The sequence below is a fragment of the Sesamum indicum genome, linkage group LG15 (genome assembly GCF_000512975.1).
Source record: "Sesamum indicum cultivar Zhongzhi No. 13 linkage group LG15, S_indicum_v1.0, whole genome shotgun sequence".
Lineage (NCBI taxonomy): Eukaryota > Viridiplantae > Streptophyta > Magnoliopsida > Lamiales > Pedaliaceae > Sesamum > Sesamum indicum.
Genome location: NC_026159.1, coordinates 8,636,114 through 8,653,321, shown reverse-complemented (window position 1 = coordinate 8,653,321; position 17,208 = coordinate 8,636,114). Strand labels below are relative to the sequence as shown.

General features: G+C 37.3%; 4 protein-coding genes across 5 annotated transcripts in view; 3 read left to right on the top strand and 1 right to left on the bottom strand.

The window, feature by feature from the left end:
- LOC105178261 (protein CURVATURE THYLAKOID 1D, chloroplastic-like) overlaps positions 1 to 686 on the top strand; it is a 3,535-nt gene extending 2,849 nt beyond the window's left edge. The window contains exons 3-5 of the mRNA XM_011101705.2: positions 10 to 114; positions 210 to 281; positions 363 to 686. Coding sequence (XP_011100007.1) covers positions 10 to 114; positions 210 to 281; positions 363 to 434 — 249 coding nt within the window. The 3' untranslated portion in view covers positions 435 to 686. The remainder of the gene's footprint in view (positions 1 to 9; positions 115 to 209; positions 282 to 362) is intronic.
- The window catches only part of LOC105178260 (mitochondrial uncoupling protein 5-like), a 14,386-nt gene continuing 4,308 nt past the window's right edge, over positions 7,131 to 17,208 (top strand). The window contains exon 1 of the mRNA XM_011101704.2: positions 7,131 to 7,307. The gene's annotated coding sequence lies outside the window, so the exon portion shown is untranslated. The remainder of the gene's footprint in view (positions 7,308 to 17,208) is intronic.
- Positions 7,272 to 8,420, top strand: LOC105178258 (mitochondrial uncoupling protein 5-like). The gene has a single exon (XM_011101700.2). It carries the CDS (start codon positions 7,308 to 7,310, stop codon positions 8,241 to 8,243), a length of 936 nt encoding a protein of 311 aa, XP_011100002.1. The 5' UTR covers positions 7,272 to 7,307; the 3' UTR covers positions 8,244 to 8,420.
- LOC105178259 (mitochondrial uncoupling protein 5-like) lies at positions 11,416 to 12,928 on the bottom strand. Of its 2 annotated transcripts, none has more exons than XM_020699298.1 (2): positions 12,619 to 12,928; positions 11,416 to 12,345 (listed from the first exon to the last, which is right to left on the bottom strand). In XM_020699298.1, exons 1-2 carry the CDS (start codon positions 12,778 to 12,780, stop codon positions 11,578 to 11,580), a joined length of 930 nt encoding a protein of 309 aa, XP_020554957.1. In that variant the 5' UTR covers positions 12,781 to 12,928; the 3' UTR covers positions 11,416 to 11,577. The 2 variants fall into 2 exon arrangements, with proteins under 2 accessions (XP_020554957.1, XP_011100003.1); XM_011101701.2 differs by having other exon boundaries at positions 11,416 to 12,099; positions 12,367 to 12,927.

The following is a 17,208-nucleotide window of genomic DNA, read 5'->3' as shown; positions in this document are numbered from 1 at the left end:
CAATCTCAGTTTGATTATGAGGAAGCATACACAGTTTTTGTGTACGGTGGCGGCGGCACAGTAGCAGTTTGGTTAGCAGCTGCTGTAGTTGGTGCAATTGATTCTATTCCAGTGGTGAGTACTGTTTGTGCATGAAATATGCCTTTTTATGATCCATGTTACCAAAACCTTTTACTAACTGCAAGTGGTTTCCATTTCCCCAATTTTAGTTACCGAAAGTGTTGGAACTTGTTGGCCTTGGCTACATGCTCTGGTTCACATCTCGCTATCTAATTTTCAAGGTTGGCCTCCCACAATATTCCCTTCAAAAATTTGCGTGCCTGTTTCTCTCGTTCCCTAAATCAATTCATTTTTGTTTGCAGCGAAATAGGGATGAGTTAGTTGCTAGAATTGAACAGATCAAGCAGCAGGTACTTGGATCGAACGACGATTAATGCTGAAATGTTTCAGATGTTTCAATCTGAATTATCTGGATATCTAGTACTGCTCTATTTTCTATGTTCAGTGAAAGACCTCGCATCTGTGAAAAAAATAGGTCTTCGGACACATAATAATGGGGTAGATACTTGATTAGACAATGGATCTTTTCCTGTATAAAATATATGTTACATGCATGCAGTGGAACTTATGGGTATAACCATCAGCATAATTACATGCTCCTATGAGGTCTTCATGGTTCGATGTAATTACACGGAGATTTTTTTTGTTAATATCAATAAATATAGTGAATTTTCATTAATGAAGGATCTATTTGCTAAATAAAAGCAAATCTTAGAATAATAGATGTAAATTTTCTAATCTATACGCAATTATATCAACCTTGAGGAAATGGTAGTGTAATTATTCCTTAAATTATTAAAGTTTTCTATAAACTTGAGCAACTGAAACAACATAGATTTGGCTATGTTACAGGCAGGTAGTGGGAGAAAAGCGTGTTATAGTGATTAATGCATTTCAAAGCAAACGTTAGCGAACAGCTTGATTCAACTTTCATTACATGATTTAGATCAATAAAGCGTGTGGAGCTGTCCAATAAGTGAAACCTAAACATATCCGGTTGGACAATTGCAATTAGATAGTTCCACCTTAATCAACTCCCCTTGTTATTATTTAATGTTTTAAATAAGAGTAACTATTATATTATAAATTTACAAATATTAATCAATAACCAATATACAAATTAATTAAAGAATTATATACAATAATAAAATAAATAAAATGTTTCAAATTACATATGTTGAGTCGAATACCAACAGGGCGGGCATCAGGGCAGGTTGGGGGTGGATTTAGGATCTGTCGTCCGGCCTTGGTGCAACGGGACAGGTCTGACTTAATTGACCCAATCATTATTTTCTTTTTAAGAGATTGAATAAGTCACTCTATTTGGTTCATTTTCTATTTGTATGGTTGTAAAACTGAAAATGCTTCTTGTCTTTTTCTTATGCCTGTATCTAATGCAATATACTAAAGGTATATTTTACATCAAGTAATTATTAGGAACTTAAACTTTAGGGTAAATTACAATATTTTCTTTTAGTATGATTAAGAATATTCTCTCGTTGTTTGAAAAATTATAAATATTATAAAGATATAAAAATTGTCAATTTTATTTATTGTATTTTTTTTAAAAATAAAAATTTATAAAAATGATATATGGGGTGAATGTAATTTTGTTTTTAAATTATAAAAAATTATCCACTTAATTCATAAAAAATTAAAAAATAAATAAAATTATATTTCTTGATTCATAAGGACATTTTGGTCAATTCACTATAAAAAATGGATGGAAACCTAATGAATTGGGCTAATTGTTAGACGATCGTTAAAATTAGGGGCTAACAATTACGCCAATCCATTAGATTTTTCATCCATTTTTTTTATAGTAAACTGACCAAAATGTCTTTGTGGATTAAAAATTATAATTTAATTTATTTTTTGAAAATTTCTCATTTTTTACAGATTAAGTGGATAACTTTTTTATAATTTTAAGAATTTTTTCGTCCACCCTATTTGATTTTTTTAATAATATTTTAATTTTTAAAATATTTAAAAAATATTGTAAGTGCAAAGTTGACAATTCCATACATCAATCCAAGAATTACATAATTTTATCAAACATGAGGGGGTGTTTATAATTTTTTAAAAAAATAAGAGAATATTCGTAATTATGGAAAACTTCAGAAGTAGGGGTAGGCTTTCAGGCCGGGTAGTTTGGGTCTTGACCCAACCTGATCGGGTTTGGATTTTTTCTTAAAAAATTGGGTATCGGATTACCTGATACTCGAATTAAAAAGATCGGGTCGATAATTCAGGTAGGATCGGGTGCCCTGAATTGTTTTTTTTAAAAAAAATTATGTATTTTTTCTTTTTGTCTACCATTTAGGTTTGGCCCTAGGTTTTCTTTCTCCTCCTCTTTCTTCTCTATTGCTCGCTCTTCTCTCTTGTTCTTCTTTTCAAAATCCCAAGTTCCCAACTCAAAACATCCAACCCCAACAAAAATTCATCCTCTTTTTCTCAAGCTCTAAAATTTTAAAATGTCACAAGAAGATCATGGAATTAGAATACCAAATTTAAAGGTTAATATTATTTTTTTTTTGTTTTGTATTTAGTTAATTGTATATTAAAATTTCTTACTTATTGTATATTAAAAAAATAAATATATTTAAAAAAACTAAAATTGTATATCCAAAAACATTGAAAAAGAAAATCAAAAAGTAACAAGACAGGCTGTTCGAAAACAATCTCTGTTTTTGTAGAAGCTGAAACAGCTTCTATTATTTATTTGAAGCTGAAACAGCTTCAATTTTCTACAGCTTTACGTTAATTTTTCAACTATTTTTTTAAATTTATATTATATTAATTTGTAATATTAAATCAAAATCTACTATGCTTACTTTTTAAAAAAAGAAAAAAAAAATTAAATACCCAACAGAATTCGGGTCGGGCTCGAGAAAGTTCAAGTATTTGACCCGAACTATCCGAATTTTCAAAATTCAATCCGACGCCCCACCTCTATTCAGAAAAGGTCATTCTAATTTACCCAAATATATATAGGTGAGGTGAGTGGGTGGGGATGGAAAAGGGAAGGAAAGAAGAGTGGTCTCCACACTGCTGAGCAAACGGCCCAAGAGGGAAAGTAGCACTATAATGAATGGAAATGTGGTGTAGAACTCCAACTTTTACGCGGATTCTTTGCTGAACTTTTCCAGCGTATTTAATTCAGCAACTCTTGATGACTTATAGTGCAGATTCTGAAAAGGAAAGGGCTCCAATCCAACCTATAATTATTACTTTGGACTTCCAGTCTTGCCAAATTTATTTAGGAGTAATTACATAGTTGTCCTTCAAGTTTGGTTTAATTACATAATTTTCTGTAATTTGAAAAACTACATTTATTACTCTTAACGTTTATTTTTATCCGATAAATAAAATCCTCAATTAGTTAAAATTCATAGAAAATTTTGATATTAGTAATAAGAAAAAATAAATAAAATTTCATCTTTATCCCGATTGATTTAATGTAGGTCAAACAAACTTTTTTTGACCAAGCTATCCTTATAAGAGCGAAAATATACATCACCATATGAATTAGCGTGTGAAGATGTATAAGGGTAGTTTGGTGAGAAACAAAAGATTTATTTGACCCACAATAAGTTAATTGGGGTAAATATGAAATTTTATTCAATTTTTTTTGTTGTTAATATCGAAAAATTAAGTAAACCATAACTAACGAATGTATCTATCTATAAGACGGGAATATATTTTTCTACTTATCACATAGGATTAAATTATTTTAACATGATGCACCAAAATATTAGTGTATCCCATTTTGAGCTAATCTATTTTATTTATCCATATTGCAAAGGGCATGCACATATCATCAACACGGAGTTAGAGTTATTTCATTCATTATCAGTAAATAATATATAATGACTAATACAAAGTGGGAGATGATTACTAGCCTAAGTTGTGAAATTTTTTAGTTCTATGAGTAACAAACTAATAAATAATTTATTTGGATCTAAAATAGTGACGCCTACAATAATAATTTTAATCCCAAAGCCAGAGCAAGCCCAAATTTTTGATGAATTTGCACTCATTTGCTCAGCCCAGTAGACCCAAGCCCTATTGGTCTAAACACAATTTTAGACAACAAGGACCTTGACCCAGTTCTATCGTCCTGCTGACACGATAGAGTCCATAAATCGGGCCCGATTAGCAAACCCAATTATTGAACGAGGCAGTCATATCACTTGCATTCTACATATCACGGGCGACACCACCCTAAAAGATTACTAGCAGGGACCTCGTATTTTTTAGGAACTAACTGTTGGAAGCAACAACTAACAGATTCTCTATATTTGTGGTTGACTGGACAGATTAGTTCAAACAAACATATATTTTAAGAGATAACTCCAAATTGTGGATAAGTATTATCTTTTCGAAGCTAACATCTTAAGTTCTCTGATGATATCCGTCTTGCCCATAATTAACCTGGGCTTCTCTTCCAAATTTCTCTATAAATAGAGACCTAAAGTCAGTCAACAATAAGTGATTTTCGTTCAATACACTTTCTCCATCAAACAACAATAATACAAGCACCCTGTTGCTTTTATGCACTCTACACTTGCATTTCAGCTCCCTTTTTCATATCACTTTATGTCAATTATTTTAGCATTATCTCACATTTATTTATATTTTTCTAATTTATTTCTTGTAAACAGTTACAGGCGTAACCATTAGAGTGCTACCTTTATCATGCAGGTCAGTCCCTTGATAATCTTAGAATCTTCATGAAGATCCTTCCACATTTACTATGTTGTTGGATCCCAGTAAGCATCATTACCTAATTACCACTAATTTGTATACCATTTCCTTAATTACAACCCCTTTCTATAAGAAATTTTTATTTAACTCATAAAATAAATTCTATTTTATCAATATAATATATAAATATATAAGAGATAATAGATATCATCAAAAGTTTGTATTTACTTTTCCATAAATGTACACAGCCTAAAAAGAAAATAACAAACGTCTAACTGTATAAAATCTTAAATGTAGAGATAATAAGAGATAATAGATAAGAGATAATAGATAAGAGATAATAAGTTTGTATTATATTAATTTTATCAATATAATATATAAATATATAAGAGATAATAGATATCATCAAAAGTTTGTATTTACTTTTCCATAAATGTACACAACCTAAAAAGAAAATAACAAACGTCTAACTGTATAAAATCTTAAATGCAAACTAGGCGAACACTAAAATGTTTAATATACATAGCCCAAAACTCCTGACTTTCGATGTCACGGCTGACCCACCTATTTAGAAAATAACAACACAGGTCAAAAGCCAAAGGGACTAGTAAATGCGTCCTATTACCTGAAAAGTACATGGCAATGAATAAGTTGTTTACTCAATAAGTATAGTCATTCGGCCTATATATATACACAAGCAACAAATCAAGTATAATGTAACTATACCAACAACCAATATTCGCCATACATTATCAGTAGATGTAAGAAATACCATACAGATACAATCAAACATCAACCCAAGACATAATAGTGGCGTTTTAGTTTATTTTCTTAGAGCCATGCTTAACCAAATTAGATCATCATCTCAATCACAATACTTCTTTTTTTTTTTTTTTTTTTTTTCTCGTTATCACACAATACATAACTTGTGTGATATCCCATCCTCACTGTTACTACACAACAGACAGCTCGTATGGTATCGCATCATCTCAATTGATCAATGACTGCACATAACTCGTCACATATCATCTGAAGCCATTGCAGTATGTTCCCCAATTAGGTAAGCCATCATTTCATTTTAATTTGCAATATCAATATCATTAACTTTATTATTTAATATTTATTTTCTAGTCACTAAATTTCTCATTCGATTTCACTACACAATCAATTATGCAACCACCTAATCACTCATCTACCATCCATGCCACACGATCACAAATACCCATATAATAACAATTTCACAGATATAAAGATAATCTTAACAAATAATCAACATACACGATCAAGTATATAAACAATCAATATATTATGTACATAGCAATATACATATATATATAAACCCAACAATCAATATATTATTTTTATAAAAATTTATATATATACATGAATTCAATTAATTATACTTACCTCAAATCTCAAAATTTCAGTTAACACGAACTGTTCAATCCTCCACTTTATCGTCATGTCCTATAATAAATTATAATATATACATAATCAATACCTCGTCAAAATCATAAATTCTTTCGCTCTTTTTTTTAATATATTTCTGAAAATATTTTCAGAAACCTTATTTGAAAATATTTTCAAAAATATTTTTCCACCCATTTTTCTGAAATGGGTGTTCCCCATTTCTGAAAATTTGGTTAAAAATTTGCGAAAAATTTTCTAAAACTATTTCCAGAAACAGTTTCTGAAAAATATATTTTTATATTTTCTAAAATTAAAAATATATTTTTCTAAAATTATAAAAGTTTCTAAAAATATAATATACTTTTAAAATTATAAAAGTTTGTGAAAATATAATATATTTTTCTAACATTAAAATGTATTTACTCTGAAATTATAATATTTTTTCTGTAATTTTTGTGTAATCTGTGTAATTTTTGTGAAATTTATTGTATAGTTGTGTAATTTATACAATTATTGTGTAACTTATTATATAGTGTAATTATTTGTGAAATTTATTGTATAGCTGTGTAATTCATGTAATTCTTTTGTTTTTTCATTAATATTATTAATTACACAATATTAGACTAATCCTTCCAATAATTTATATTATTATTAACATAATACAATCACAAAATTTGATTACAATTTTCAATAATAACATTATTTACGTATTAATGTCAACAAAAAGAATATTAGACTAATCTTTTCAATAATAATATTATTACATATTTGGCTAATATCTTCAATAATGTTCAACAAAGAATGCGCGTAAAAGTTGGAGTTCTACCCCACATTTCCATTATTATGCTAATTTCCCTCCAGCGCCGTTTGGTCAGCCCATGTTACCACACTTCTTTCCTTCCCTTTTCCCCTTCCCCACCCACTCACCTATATATATATGTTTCCATCTCCCACTCCTCAATTCACTCGTCGTTTCTTCACTGTTTGCTCTTCCCAGCACCTGTTTCAAGGGCCAAAGCCAAACACTCCTAGAACTGAGATTCTTTTCCATTCTTCAATTGGGGGAAGGAAGGAATCTGTTAGCCTTTCTCCACTAATTCTTTACACACCCAAGGAATTCATAGCCAAACATGGGTTTGAAGGGATTTGTTGAAGGAGGCGTTGCTTCCATTGTTGCCGGCTGCAGTACCCACCCCCTTGATTTAATCAAAGTCCGGATGCAGCTTCAGTGCGAGCCTGCTGTTCCAGCTCTCCGCCCTGCTCTCGCCTTCCACACCGCCGCTTCCCACCACATCCACCTCCCTCCTCCCCGCGTCGGACCCGTCTCTGTTGGGCTACGGATCATCCAGCAGGACGGCGCCGCTGCTCTCTTCTCTGGCGTCTCCGCCACCGTCCTCCGCCAGACCCTCTACTCCACCACCAGAATGGGTCTCTACGACATCCTCAAGACGAAATGGACGGATCCCAACACAAATAGCATGCCGTTAATGAGAAAAATTACCGCGGGACTCATCGCCGGAGGCGTCGGCGCCGCCGTGGGGAACCCCGCGGACGTGGCGATGGTCCGGATGCAGGCCGACGGCCGTCTCCCCCCGGCTCAGCGTCGCAACTACAAGAGCGTGGTGGACGCAATTACTCAGATGAGCAAGAACGAGGGGATCGGTAGCCTGTGGCGTGGGTCGTCCCTTACAGTGAACCGAGCGATGCTGGTGACGGCGTCGCAGCTGGCATCCTACGACCAGTTCAAGGAGATGATTCTGGAGAGGGATCTGATGAAGGACGGACTGGGGACCCACGTCACGGCCAGCTTCGCAGCGGGGTTCGTGGCGGCGGTGGCGTCGAACCCGGTGGACGTGATCAAGACAAGAGTGATGAACATGAAGGTGGAGACTGGGATGGCGGCGCCGTACAGTGGGGCGGTGGACTGCGCGATGAAGACGATTAAGGCAGAGGGGCCAATGGCGCTTTATAAGGGATTCATTCCCACGATATCAAGACAGGGACCATTCACTATCGTGCTCTTCGTCACATTGGAACAAGTCCGCAAATTGTTCAAGGATTTCTGAGACTCCACTCTCATTCTGCTGATGATGACGAACAACGGCAACAACAATATTTTGATGTTTATTTGAATGTATATCTTATTAATTAGTTTTAAGAGTCACAAATACTCCGTTTTATGTTATTCTTTGAAAATTATTATACTAATAGTTAAAGAAAAATATACTTCATTTTTCACACAATGTATGTACCTTAAATTTTAAGGATAATTTTACAATGAGTTCCCGAGTGGATACATAATTATGAATACTTTTTGAAAAAATTATTAATATATTTGATACTTATCAAGAAGATCACAGGTCAGAGCCCGTCACTAGAGCATAGACTGGAGTCCATCAGGAAGATCATAAATTGAATCCGATGAGCTATATCACAGTCGAGAGTCTGTGTATAGAAGTCAATAAAATCATATGATGGAGCCTATCAGCAGCTAAGCGATTAGTCTTGGGGCATAATCATTCCAAATAATAGAAGTTTGAAAAATATAGTAATAAAATTTATCATAAAGGCGATACGATACGAAAATATCCACCATAAGCTTAGTTTTAAAACATAGGGTACTAGTTACATGGTAGCATGAAATTTTGAACATTCTTATTTAAAGTCTCGATTTTCCTGATTAAGGAATAAAAATTCTTTCAATTGTATGTAATATCTCAAAAGGATCTCAATTTTCCTGATTAAGGAATAAAAGTTGCTTCAAGTGTGTGTTCAAAAGTTCCAGGTTCTACTTAGGCCACCTCAACATAACTTTTTCTTCATTAGCCTTCAACGCATGAGTTGGGGACAACATGGGGCGACCCCCTCATTCTACATGGATCAGGGTTTCTTAAGTGTATTTACATTATGGATCACATCTATCTTTTGTTCACTGCTCCATTATTGATTCGATTGTTTCATTTTTCTCGAGGTTCACAAACTTTTCTGCTCAAGCCTACAAGTTATTAAAGCTGGTAGTTGGTTTCTTAGTCAGGAACTTAAAAAAATCTCTTACTTTTAAACCTTGTGTGAAGGTGGTGGTTAATATCTCTTGGTTGGTAACGGGTATCTCCAAGGCTGTATTTGTGAAGCGATGTATGCATACCCTCAATGTTTCTTTTTCTTTCTATTATATCTGAAGAAGCCCGTGATCGTCTAGCAATGTTCTTTTTATTGCTCTCAGACTGATGTCTAAAGAGTGAAGTAAATTCTGCTTGCACTAAGTTAAGAGTTGGTTGAACGACCATTAGGCAGATTCGATTAGTGTAGTAAAAAATACTCAGACATTTATAAGATGGTAGATGTGTTGGTGCTCTAAAATAATTACTTCTTTAGTTATCACATATTCATTGAAGCGGTTTATTTGCTTCAGGTGAGGGGTCTCTCTGTGCTCCAGTTACCAAAGCTCCAACAACTCGCGGCGGAGGGTTTTCCATGTAGTGATGGTTACTTTGTGGTCCTCTTCCTTGCTGGTGTGACCAGTAGGGATAAACTCATCTTGCTGGAGCACGACAGAAGATGCGAATGGTAGCTGGCCTCGACCTCTTCCTCCTGATGAACCAGGCGTGCTAAAACTAGACATGTTACCTACTCTTATGTCTGAGGTTGGTAACGGAATCATTGGTGAAGTAGGAGCAGACATGTCGCAGAAAACTGTATTGAGAGCAGGAGCAATGATCTTTTGATGCGATCGTCAAACATCAGGTTTGCTTCAGGGAGTGGAGCTGACGAGTCAGCAGAATGAGAGGTGTTTGACATGCTCCCTTGTTGGCAATAGGAGTTGGAGGGTTTCGGAGGTAGATCATGGCAGTGGCAGCGAGGATCCTACTGATGTAGTCATCACACAACAGGTTGCTTCAGGGAACATAGCTGGCAAGTTAATAGCAATGAGAAGGGTTTGACCAGCTCCCGCATTTGCAGTAGGAACATGAAGGTTTTGGAGGGTTGTGCTAACAGCTTCATCAGTAGGATCCTCGCTGCATCAGTAGGATCCTCGCTGCATCTGTCATGATCTACCTCCAAACCCTCCAACTCCTATTGCCAGCAAGGGAGCATGTCAAACACCCCTTCTGACTCGTCAGCTCCGCTCCCTGAAGCAAACCTGATGTTTGACGATTGCATCAACAGATCATAGCTCCTTCTCTCAATACAATTTTCCGCGACATGCATGCTCCTACTTCACCATTGCTTCAGTTACCAGCCTCAAACATAAGAGTAGGTAAAATGTCTAGCTCTAGCACGCTTGGTCCATCAGGAGGAAAAGATCGAGGCCAACTACCATTCGCATCTTCTATTGTGTTCCAGTAAAATGAGTTTATCCCTACTGGTCACACCAGCAAGGAAGCGGACAATAAAGTAACCATCATTGCATGGCAACCCCTCCACCGCGAGTTGTTGGAGCTTCGATAACTGGAGCTCGGGGAGACCCCTCACTTGAAGCGAAGAAACCGCTTCAACAGAGAGGTAAAAACTGAAGAAGTCTCTACTTATTTCAGAGCGCCAACACATCTACCATCTTATAACGGTACAAGGCAGTCAAAGAAAGGTATATATAAATTTAGGGTAAATTATATTTTTTTCATACGAACTATATCCGTTTTTACACTTTGACATCAAAAATTTTTTTTTTTGTGTCAACTTACTATCTCAACTTTGCGAAATTTGCACTTTGTCATATATGACATTCTTTTTGTTGATTTTTTGTCAGAAAAACATCTCATTCTGTGCATATATATATATATATATATATACATAAATATCACATCACATAATCCTAAAATATCACATGTGCACTGTATGTGATGTTTTTTCGATAAAAAACTTGATAAAAAATAGTTATAAATGATAAGTGCAAAATTTCATAAAATTAAATTGTAAATTAAAACAAACAAAAGTTTAGATTGCAAAGAATGAAAACAGTCATAGTTTGGGTGGCAAAATATAATTAATCCATGAATTTATGAAAGTTTAATTTTATTTTTGAAAACATGTTATACCTGATCATAAGCAGGAAAAAGATAGTTGGACTGTAAGTTTTCTTTAAAAGGCCAAAAATGCTCATTAATTAGGCCTAAGGACCCATATTATTATTATTATTTTAAAAGTTGAAGGATTAAAGTAAAACTTCAATATGTTTGGTGAATGAAAATGAATTAGTGGCAATATATGAGGTTTAAAACTGTAATTATCACTTGTGTGAAAAATGAATATATTTTTCTTTAACTATCAGTATAATAATTTTCAAAGAATAACATAAAACACAGTATTTGTTACTGTTTAAGACTAATTAATAAGATTTACATTCACATAATGATCAAAATTGTTGTTGCCGTTGTTGTTATTGTTCGTCATCATCATCGTCTAGAAATCCTTGAACAATTTGCGAACTTGTTCCAATGTGACGAAGAGCACAATTGTGAATGGTCCCTGCCTTGATATGGTGGGAATGAATCCCTTGTAAAGCGCCATTGGCCCCTCTGCCTTAATCGTCTTCATCGCGCAGTCCACCGCCCCACTGTACGGCGCCGCCATCCCCGCCTCCACCTTCATGTTCATCACTCTTGTCTTGATCACGTCCACCGGGTTCGACGCCACCGCCGCCACGAATCCCGCTGCGAAGCTTGCCGTGACGTGGGTCCCCAGTCCGTCCTTCATGAGATCCCTCTCCAGAATCATCTCCTTGAACTGGTCGTAGGACGCCAGCTGCGACGCCGTCACCAGCATCGCTCGGTTCACCGTGAGGGACGATCCGCGCCAGAGACTGCCGATCCCCTCGTTCTTGCTCATCTGAGTAATTGCGTCCACCACGCTCTTGTAGTTGCGGCGCTGAGCCGGGGGGAGACGGCCGTCGGCCTGCATCCGGACCATTGCCACGTCCGCGGGGTTCCCCACGGCGGCGCCGACGCCTCCAGCGACGAGTCCCGCAGTAATTTTTCTCATTAACGGCATGTTATTTGTGTTGGGATCCGTCCATTTCGTCTTGAGGATGTCGTAGAGACCCATTCTGGTGGTGGAGTAGAGGGTCTGGCGGAGGACGGTGGCGGAGACGCCAGAGAAGAGGGCAGCGGCGCCATCCTGCTGGATGATCCGTAGCCCAACAGAGACGGGTCCGACGCGGGGAGGAGGGAGGTGGATTGCCACGTCCGCGGGGTTCCCCACGGCGGCGCCGACGCCTCCAGCGACGAGTCCCGCAGTAATTTTTCTCATTAACGGCATGTTATTTGTGTTGGGATCCGTCCATTTCGTCTTGAGGATGTCGTAGAGACCCATTCTGGTGGTGGAGTAGAGGGTCTGGCGGAGGACGGTGGCGGAGACGCCAGAGAAGAGGGCAGCGGCGCCATCCTGCTGGATGATCCGTAGCCCAACAGAGACGGGCCCGACGCGGGGAGGAGGGAGGTGGATGTGGTGGGAGGCGGCGGTGTGGAAGGCGAGAGCAGGGCGGAGAGATTGAACAGCAGGCTCGCCCTGAAGCTGCATCCGGACCTTGATTAAATCAAGGGGGTGGGTACTGCAGCCGGCAACAATGGAAGCAACACCTCCTTCAACAAATCCCTTCAACCCCATGTTTGGCTATGAATTCTTTGTGTGTAAAAAAATGGAGCAAAGAAAGCAGAAGAATCTGAGAAGAAAAGCAGTTGGAAGCAGAGTAGAGATGGGAGTAGAGTTCTTTGCCCTTAAGATATCTGCTGGTAAGAGAAAACAGTGGAGAAACGATGAGTGGATATTGGAGTATATATAGGAGACTGAGTGAGTGAGAGAGGGAGGATTGGAAGGAAGAGGGGAGGAAAGAAGCGTTCTTAGGTTTCAACAAGGAATGGTCCGACAGTGACAGAACGGCGGAAGTGGCTTCAAATTTGCAGTGGTCTTAAGCCATGCGAGAATGTAGAGGTGGGTGACATTGATCTTACATATAATGGAAATCAAGGTCCTATCACCACCAAATGTGCCAATGTCAAACCCAAATTTGTCGGCAAGCAGAATCCACCAGTGTGTGCCACTACTGCCCAGTCTGCTTAATCAGTTTCTTTCACATCAATTTCATATACTTTTTAGTTGAGAATAAAATTTTTGTTTCAATTAGCCTCTTAAAGACTAACTACAATTTATTGGGAGTTTAGCTCATAAGAGAAGTGACCCACTTTTATTTTCCCCTGACATGATGAACAATGTAAAAATAAAATTGGAGCACTTCCTAAACCTGTGAGTTCTTTTAGATGACAACTTTGCTATTAAGTAAATTATTGATGTACGTTAAGTATTCGTGTGACTAATTGTAAATCATATTTAAAATTTTTCAACTATCTAAATTTTCAAGTGGATGGATCAGTATACTATTAGGCACCTGCTTAAAACGTGTAATTATCGTCATCAAATTGTGATAGTTAGTGAAACAATTCATTAACATTGTGTCTCTAATTACAATATCAATAAAGCAGTAATCCATAATTTATAGTTAAGAAAGTATGTAGCCACTAAATTTTTCACAATACTGGTATAGTAACTTCCACTAGTAACTTGTCAAGTTAAATACCTGTTGTAATCATGACATTACTCCTCGCAGCCATTGTATTCGTTGTTGATAGTCCGTATGTGGCCAGCAGAATCGCACCTTCCTCTTGACAAGTGAACACATCGTTCAAAAATGGACACAGAAAAAATAAATGACCATGGCATTCTTGCTCATCGAGATCCTGAAGGATAGAAGCTCTATTACCTTTTTGCCACCATGGTCTATCAATGGGATAGGCTCTCTAATATAGCCAACTAAAGGATGAATAAATTCTTGGGAAACTTAAAGGGACCGCTCCTTAAATGTAACCAATTTACCCACGGTCTTGTTGGTTGAAACAACTGCAGGGTATTCGTCGAGGCGAACTCCAGCAGATATCAACTGCAAAGACATTCACATCAGCAATTTTGTATGGCATCCCCCTTACTAGATATGTTCTAAACTTGAGCAGCTTCTTCCAACACCATGATCCAGTGCTGCTATTAACAGTCCAGATGGACTGACTCCTCATTCTATAGTGGAGGATCCAAGTTACCCCGAATGAATCCCTCTTGATTCGTCACCACTTGCCATAGATGATTGATCATCAAAACCATATTCATGTGATGAATGTTGCTAATACCCATCCATCCCTCATCTTTGGGTGAGCCCCCCTGGTGTTTTGCCACCTTAGCATAACCCGTGTCACGGCTTCTTTGCCATAATAATTTCAAAGCTTTCTTTCCACAGCCCTGATTAATCCGTGCGAAAAAAAAAAAAAGCGCACTCTCCCAGTACACACTGATGAAGTTAGTCACTGATCGGATATGTTGAGTCAGAGCTGCAAACGCTAGGCCATGCTTCCCTAACTAGCTATCCCCCATATCAAACTTAAGCAAGAGCAGTTGATATGTAGTGAGCTTCAACCTTGACGTAATGAGGGGCACCCCCTTTGAGTCATTGCATCTTGGCCTGTTGTTGTAACATCGCATGCTCTAGCTTAACAACCTAGGTTTGAATCATCCTACAATAACGTTCCAGCTCTGATATAATTGGATGTAGCAGCTCCTGCACCTAAGTAAGGAACTCACTAACCAAGTGAACATTAGTATTGAGGTCCCTCTTCTGTTGGTGTTGCTTTGGGAATATTGCTTTCAATAACTTCAATTTTTCTAGTAAACGAGTACATAGATGTGCCATGAATGTGGTGCCTCCGGACCCCTGACACTGAAGAAAGGAACCCTGGGAAATTATCTAGATAATTATCAAATTTAACAATCACGGCTCCTGCCCTACCCTCCACTTGTAAAACCAATGGTAAGTGATAATAGGTACGTGGGGTGCTGCTGAGATATGAACTGGAAGGCCACCTTGCTAACCAGGTCTCATTGAATAATACTTTATCAAACATTGCCATAAACTACGGATCCCTTGCTTATGTTGTGCCATGTAAATGCGATTCCTCGCATAGGCAAGTAAACAAATCCATAGTGCAAAATACATGTCTGGAACTTCTTGGCAGCAAGTCCATAAGTTTCACTCATATCTCATACCATATTAAAGTCACTAAAAACTAACCACAGCTTGGCCTCTATTCCCTCAGTTAGCTGCAACACAGTAATCCAAAGGTCATTCATTCACTATGCTCATTGTTTCTATACAAGACCAATATCAAACATGTGTCGTGCAATCTGTAAGTGAACTCCCTACAACGAATGAGTTGCTATGAGTAGCAAAATATCAACATTCAGCTTCGAGGCATCCCAGGTAAGCCATATATGATTACCGGGGTCTGACTAACTAGCAAACGAGGACCTATTGTAAAATATGCCACCCTGCACCCCGTTGACACTACATTGTGTAACCCTAGTTTCGAGCAACCTACAGAACTCTAAACGAAATCCACATACTAATTCCTTCACCACTAGCTGATGGTCTCGATGGCTGAGACCTCTAACATTCTAACAAGTTGCTAGGATCATGATACACCATAAGAGGCACTGCGTCTTTTAGGGTCTTAGGTCGAACCGACGTCCTCATCCTTTACTACATCAAGGAGTTCAAAATATTGTATACAACAATCTCCTTCTCTTTACTACATTCCCCAGCTATAGGGAGACGAAAACCCCCCCCTCCCCGGTTGACATTAGAATTTTATGGCATTGAGTCATCCTGTGCATCTTCTAATTCCAAAGCAGGTGGATCTGTAGGGCCTGGTTTGTGGTTTACATCAACCCCAGTCTGTATATTGTCTTCACTAAACGCATGGTCCACTTCTTGGTTAACAACACGTGGGTCAGGACTGGGGCAGCGTTGTGCATTGCTGCGTGAACCAGAAGATGGATCCCCTGCCCCCAAAACCTATCCACCCACTTTGATTGAAGGCTCTAAAAAATTGCGAAGGAGTCAAAATCTCCTCGATCAATAACCTGCTCCGCCAACTTTAGGAACTAAGAGAAGTCAAATATTTTTTTAATTGCATCACCCATTACTCTATCGCCGTCAGTACCCGCCTCCTCTGTCGCGAGATTAGAGTCCTCAACAGCCATATTACTACTTGGGACTACCAGCGTGTGTGTGTCCTACTGGATTTGTGGTATTTATCACACTTTAGGTGAGTTTGTTGTAATTCACTTTGTTTTTAATTATATTTATGTATTGATCGGAACGTTGTATTGCTTAATTTCTTACAATGTTGATGTAAATTATATAATTTTTGCTTCTATAAAAAATAAATAAATTGAGGAGTACTACTAAGGTGGGGGAATAAAAGAGAACAAAGAATGAGAAATTTCATTTCAAATCATAATAATCCTTAATCATTGATAACATGCTAATCATATATGCAGCACATACCTTTTGAGCATAAGAACAAGGGATCCCAAATTGACTCCATTTGCCACATAAACATTCTCGAGTGACAATTTCGACAATGCTGGTATTTAGTCCATGTCCATGGTAACACTTTGTAATGATCGAGGTAAACTGTTCAAATTGATGGTATATCGTGACTGCAATGCACAAGACCTTTTCTGGACCAAAGTTTGAACAACTTGTATACATAGTCCATCCAGAATTGATTTGTTGTTTAACATTATACTATTTCTCATTATCATCTCACGAAAATAATGGATAGAAGGGGAAAACGTTATTTCTACTATTGCAATCATAGGCAAGCAAAAATCCATTTCATAACTCCATTAATGTACTCTGATATGTTGGTTGTTAGAGTACTGCACCGTCATATGCCATCATGAAAAGTTGTTCATTTTTTCTTTTCAATCAATCATAGAGTTTTGGAAGAGAGAGAGAGAGAGAGAGTTTTGTGTGTGTGCGTGAGAGAGAGAGAGAGAGAGAGAGAGAGTTTCAACCAATCACACTGACAGTCACATGCAAAGCACATAGCATTTTCATCATATTTCTAACGGCGGGACTAATTTTGTACAAAAATATAAATGTATGGGACCAACATTGATTATTTTTAAAATTATGGGATGAAAATT

Excerpts from the sequence above, each read along its gene's own strand:
- LOC105178259 (XM_011101701.2), bottom strand. The coding sequence starts at position 12,780 with ATGGGGTTGAAGGGATTTGTTGAAGGAGGTGTTGCTTCCATTGTTGCC. Across the intron at positions 12,100-12,366 it reads TCGGCGCCGCCGTGGGGAAC|CCCGCGGACGTGGCAATGGT; the intron begins CCCGCGGACGTG and ends GCCGTGGGGAAC.
- LOC105178258 (XM_011101700.2), top strand. The coding sequence starts at position 7,308 with ATGGGTTTGAAGGGATTTGTTGAAGGAGGCGTTGCTTCCATTGTTGCC.